General features: G+C 32.1%; 1 protein-coding gene across 1 annotated transcript; it reads left to right on the top strand.

Annotated features, from left to right (window-relative positions):
• The first annotated feature begins 5,674 nt into the window (after positions 1–5,674).
• Positions 5,675–6,220, top strand: LOC133819912 (uncharacterized). The gene has a single exon (XM_062253294.1). The coding sequence runs from the start codon at positions 5,675–5,677 to the stop codon at positions 6,218–6,220; it is 546 nt and encodes a 181-aa protein (XP_062109278.1).
• Positions 6,221–6,530: the final 310 nt, after the last annotated feature.

Raw genomic sequence — 6,530 nt, 5'->3', positions numbered from 1 at the left:
GGGATAATCAATGTATTCATGTACTGTTTCTCATTTTTTCAAGATATTTGATGAAATATCTTGAAGAAATAAGAATTAGTACATGATTGCTTACTATCTCCAATGGATCCACTAGGTTGGAATATGGTAGGTTGGGAAAGACCGTAAGTAATAAAATGTTAATTTTATAACAAAAAACAATAGACATGCACCTAGTGGATGCCTTGGGGATAACCAATGTATTCATGTACTGGTCCTCATTTTTTCAAGATGTTTGAGAAACATTTTGAAAAAATGTGGAGAACTATATATGACTGCTTACTATTTCCAAGGGATCCACTAGATCAGAATAGGGTAGGTTTGGAAATACCATAAGTAATAAAATGTTAATTATATATATATATATATAAAGTAATAGACATGCACCTAGTGGATGCCTTGGTGATAGCCAATGTATTCATGTACTATTCCTCATTTTTCAAGATGTTTGAGAAACATCTTGAAAAAATGTGGAAAAGTACATGACTGCTTACTATCTCCAAGAGATCCACTAGGTTGGAATAGGGTAGGTTGGGAAAGACCATAAGTAATAAATTGTTAATTTTATAACAAAAAACAACAGACATACATAATTTGAATTAGTTAATTAATGAATATTTTAATGTAGAATGACCGAACCAAGTAATGACATAGGTGGTGGCTCCAAGAGGGGCAGGGGAGCTTATTACGCTGCCAATATCGAGAAGGAGCTAGCCACCAAAAAAGTTAGCCATCTGAAAGTAGAGTTTGATGCACAAACTGTAAAAGCTATTCAAACGTACGGAAAGTGGTTCAACAATTCCGTGGCTCGTTATTTGCGTAACACCGTACCCCCAACTACACTAGCTTGGGAACAAGTAAAACTACCTAATATCCAAGTTATTCGGTAGAGGCTATCTGTAAGCATTTTTTTAAATCTTTAATAACTCACTATTAAAGATTTTGTCTATCTTCATAATATTTTAACAAATTCCAAATTTAATTGTGATTTTAGGACATATTCATTTATCCACAAGACAATCCAGTAATCAACGATGCCATGGTAAGAAAAATGCAAATGCATCTGGCTAATTGGCGCCACACGATGAAGAAACACTGGGTAGAGGTTGGAGGAGAGGTGGACAACGAGAGAGCGAAGTCAAAACCTTTTGGGTCGATTACTTCTTCTGATTGGGCAATTCTATGTGATTTTTGGGCTTTTGATTCTCAGCAGGTATGTCGTAGATTTTACATTAATGTTTAATTATAAAATTACAATCTAGATTAATGAGTACTATTTTCTGTTTGAAGCATATATCGAAGAGAAATAAAGAAGCTCCAGCAAAAATGACCATACCAGGAGGACACGGTTCCAAATCCATCGTTGCCCATGTTTATGATCACGTAAATTATAATAACCTATATCCTTACATTTATGAAAATATTATAAAGGTAACAATGTTTAAATAATTTGCTTTTTTAGATGGACCCGTCTACTAGCAGCTTCCGAGCATGATCGACACATTCGAGCACCTCCACAAGAAGAAGGATAAGTGGATTAGTGATGTAGCGGCAACAAAACATGTAAGTTGCATAACCTTAACTAATTTATGATCATTTAACTATAAAAAATTTTAGTAAATAATTATTAATTGGTTGGTGTAAATTAGTAATTATTTATTAATTATTAATTAAATTTTTAACAATTAAATATTTATAATCTATGTGCCAATATTTTTATGATTAATGATTGTGGACTAAGATAAAAAAAAAATATGTAACTAATGTTGTCCCCGTATAAGGGAGCTTGTGGGCTAAGTTAGTTTGTTAATGAAAGTTTATATCTAAATCACAAACATGCAAATATAGTAGATGTATATGTTTAGAGAGGTAAATTCCCCATTAATGGAATTAACTGCTCTTACTGTATATATCAACAATATCTTCATGTTTTTTTTATTTAGATATGTATTTTCATGACCAAATTAAATTTTGCCCACTTGCTCCCTTATACAGGAAAAAAATTAATTACATTCTTTTTCAATCACTGGTCTGCAGTCATTAATGATAGGATATTGGCAGATAGATAATAAAGTTATATTTTATATGTTGTTATATTAAAAATTTTAAGTTAGGTTTTCAAATAATGCTATATTGGAATTCGAGATACGTGCTTTTTATTGTGCAGACTGAGATGACCGAGCGTTGAGCATCGCAGAGTACGGCCCCTGTATCATCTACTGCTTCTTGTGTCGGCGATAATATCGATGATCAGTTCCCGCCTGATATGGATATTGTCACGGATGCCCTTGGACCCTGCTCGCGTTATAAGAAAGGGTTTGGTGGGTTGCCTAGGTTGAAGGCAATTGGCGCAAAGAGGGCAGCATCTTCATCAACTTCTCAAATGTGCGGGCAATTGCCACCTGAAGTGGACACCATTTTGCAGCAAACTCAGGACATTATGCTGGAAAATCAGAACCTAAAGAAGCATACGACTAAACTTGAGAGTTGTCAGCATCATCAAGATGTCCTGCTCAGTGCTTTGTTGAAGCAGGATGGTGTATTGGCTCCTGGTTTTACCGTCGACATACCAGAACAGGATCCGGACGAGGACGATGATGCTCACAGGGGCGGGGTATATGAGGAGGGCAGTACACATTTGTAGAATTTATTTATTTAAAGTTTAATTTATTAGAGATTTAATTTACTAAACTACTTTTATATTTTCATGTTTGGTGGAGACAATAAATATTAATAGTTGTAATTTTTTTTATTTATAAAATTTTAATTTTAATTTTATTTCTAATTAAATAATATTACTAAAAAATTAAATTATTATTAAGATATTAAAATCGAAATTTATTAATTAATATTAATATATTGAAAATAAAATTAGTAATATTATCAAAAAAATTATTTAAAAAATACTTTTACCGGCGCAAAATTACTTCAACAAAAGTCTCAACCTTTACCGGCACACAAATGCGTCACTACATATATCCACCTTTCCCGGCGCAAAAACGCGCCACTAAAAGTCTCATCTTTTACCGGCACAATTTTGCGTCACTAAAAGAATCATCTTTGCCGGCGCATTTTTGCGCCGCTAAAAGTGTTTTCGACAATAACGCAACAAATTTTTTTCCCAGCGCATTCTTATTTTTCCCAGCGCATTTTTTCGTTGCCAAAAGATACAATTGTTGGCGCATTACGTTTTGCGTCGACAAAAGTGCCATTATTGACGGGGGTACGTTGTTGCTTTTTGCCGACATAAAAATTGCGTTGGTAAAACCCAGAAGTCTGGTTTTTTGTAGTGTATGTTTATATGATTACCATACTATATGTTTTGATAATAATAATAAAAAAAAAAAATTGTGTATGTGAGTTACGTTGTTATTTCACTATTGTGATAGTAGTAGATGGTTTAATGTTTTATTATCATAAATATGATTATATAAATATGTGTGTGATATTATTATCTCGCATATTTAATATTGATTTCTCTATAGTATTTATTTTATATTTATTTACAAATGATTACATTAGAAATTGTAAAGTCCAATGTCTATGACATATTATTTTTTTTTTAAAAGATTCTTGATATAAGATCTTGTGTATATTCTGAAGATTATGCAAAAGTGATATTCATCATTATAATTTATTGAGATATATTAAAGAGATACATATTTATATATATATATATTCATGTATTATGTGAAAAAGAAATATAATCACTAAATATTTGTGAACATTCTCTGAAGTGAATGTTTCATTTTTATCAAGAATACAATTAAAGAACATTTCAAATGTTTTATGATTGATGCAATTGGAGACTAATTTTTGAAGTCCCAAAAGTATTTTTAGAAAATTGCATCAAAACATCAATTTATGAAATAATGAGAATATAATTGAAGAAAAATGCTTATTGATTTAGTGAAAATACCTTTGATTATTGAATTGAATATATATGAATTGTACAATGAAGAACTTAACATGTATTTCAATTTCATTGTACATTTAAAATATTTAAACATCATTCCCTGAAGAGAATGATAGAAAATGAAATTTTATCTTAAAGAGTATCGATATTCCATAGTAGTCATATTATCATATATGTAATTTTTCTTGCCAGAAGCAAGTAATGTCTTTTTGATATTATTCCCTGAAGTGAATGACACTTAAATAATTATTGGTGATAAGAAAAATATATAATCACTACTTATGTCAATTATTTTTACACATTCCCAAAAGTGAATGCCTAAATTACTAGTTTTATAGTAAATTTTATCATTGGTCAAAATATATATAATTATATCCCTCAAATTGTTAGAAAAGCTACAAAGATTATCTGAAAAGGTTCTTAATGAAACTTGAACACAATTGCTAGCTAAAGTTAAGCATATTTTATATACCATTTGTACAATTTCTATATAATTATGAATGTAGCCAAAAATGACTTATAATATGTACCGGTCGTACATTTAATTATATAATATATCAAGTCATAAGAATAAGGAATGATTTATTTCATTAATAAATTTGACCACTTGTTAGAAAGAAAAATAAGTGATATATTCATATTATGATTATACCTATTTGGCTACAACAAACATGATTATTATCATTGTGTATTAACTTGAATGAATGATGAAGTTTTTTATATTTGAAAAATAATTGTGCTTTTAAGCAAGCACACCATTTGATAGAGAAAATTGTTAAATATAATGTTGTTAAACATAATATATTACAAAAATCAAATGAAGAAATATGATTCTTGAAGATTTAGTGATATTTAATGTTTTGAAGGATATTAAAATCATTTCATTCTCTATTATATAAACAAAAATGAAACTTTTACAACAGTTATGTATATGTTGAAAATTTTAGAGAAATACAAAGTATAGTGAACCTGAAGTTCATTAATTGAGTGATCAATCATAAGCAATAAAATGTATAAATTTCCCTAAATTTAGATGAAGTACCAGAAGATTCTTTTTATTATTAATTCTTATATGGTGCTCAAGAAAATATGTATATATATTTTGTATATGGGAAGTGAAAATAAATTTGAATATCTTGCATTTTTAAAAGAAAAAATATATATATTTCAACTAGTTTTTAGATGTTTTGTTTATAAATATTTTAACTCGTGCAATTTTATTGTTAATTTTTTACTACATATATATCATTTATAAAAGTGTCACTCATTATCTCACGAAAAAATTTGTTGTCATTAAGGCGTGCGATTTGCTCTCTTTTTCTCTCCATAGAGAGACGCAAGAAAGTTATTCAGAAGCCTAGCAATCGATCTCCAGCGAATGAGAACCCTTCAGCCAGTGAGGAGGGCTTGGGCGGTGCTGATGAGGCGATTCCGATTGCGTTGGAAGAGGTTTTCATCGATTCAGTTGTTGAATTTCCTCAGTTTGGGGAAGGGCACACAACTGAAGTGCCTAGTTATACTGACGATTTGGCCTCTGGTTCGATATTGTGTGAGGAGGCAACTTCTAATCGGGATTTTCAGAATTTAGCCAAAGATGCCTGGTCCAAATTTCGTGAATCGATTGTACATCAGGGTGGATCTCGACTGGCTTTTGTGGAACCTCTACTTCGAGAGAGGAAGCTGATTGCTTAGGTGGATGTGGAGGAGATTGAAGTGCAAGCTTCCTTCTAGAATTCGACAATGGTTTGTATAGTCCTTGGAGCCAATTTTCCATTTGCAGTGTTTGAAGGCTTTATTAAGCAATTATGGGGAAAACATGGTATTGATAGGATAGCTCATATGAATGTGGGCTATACTATTGTGAAGTTTTGGGATGAAGCCACGAGATATATAGTTCTGGAAGATGGGGTAGCGCATTTCAATAGGAAGCCAGTCATTCTAAGACCCTGGTCGACTGATTTAGACACTTTGAGGATAGTGAAATCTGTTCCTGTTTGGGTTCGACTACCTGATCTTGGGTTGCATTACTGGGGAGTTAAGTGTCTGAGTGCTCTTGTTTGTACCATTGGCAAGCCTATTTTGGTTAATAAGGTCACTAAGGATAGGTTAATGGTGAAGTTTGCTAGGGTGTTAGTGGATGTGGAGATTTCAGATAATTTGCCAAAAACTATCAATTTCCTCAATGAGACAGGTCAATTGGTGGATCAGATTATAGAATATGAATGGCTGCCTACTCAATGTTCCTGCTGTAAAATTTTGGGCCATACTACTACTAATTTCAAGTGAGACCAGGGAGGAGTTTGGAGGAAAAAAAAGGTGGTGAAAGGACCAGTGATCTCAGAAGTTGTGGTAGTTCCGACATCTGCTGAGCTATTTACTGAGTCATTGCCCATGGAAAAGGCTGGTGATACAGTCATAGAGGTCACGCAGGGAACTGTTCCTCAAGAGGGTTGTAGTACTAAGACAGAGTAGGTTTCGAACTGGATGACACCTAAACATTTTAGGGGAAGTAAACTGTAATGCCCCAAAATCATAATGCGATTTAATGGCTGGATTAGTAGGCCGAGAGGGCCATAATTTTTTTATTATGCCATTA

This window comes from Humulus lupulus, chromosome 1 (genome assembly GCF_963169125.1).
Source record: "Humulus lupulus chromosome 1, drHumLupu1.1, whole genome shotgun sequence".
NCBI classification, from domain to species: domain Eukaryota; kingdom Viridiplantae; phylum Streptophyta; class Magnoliopsida; order Rosales; family Cannabaceae; genus Humulus; species Humulus lupulus.
Note: the sequence above shows the minus strand (reverse complement) of the source record. Positions and strands in the feature narration are given on the sequence as shown.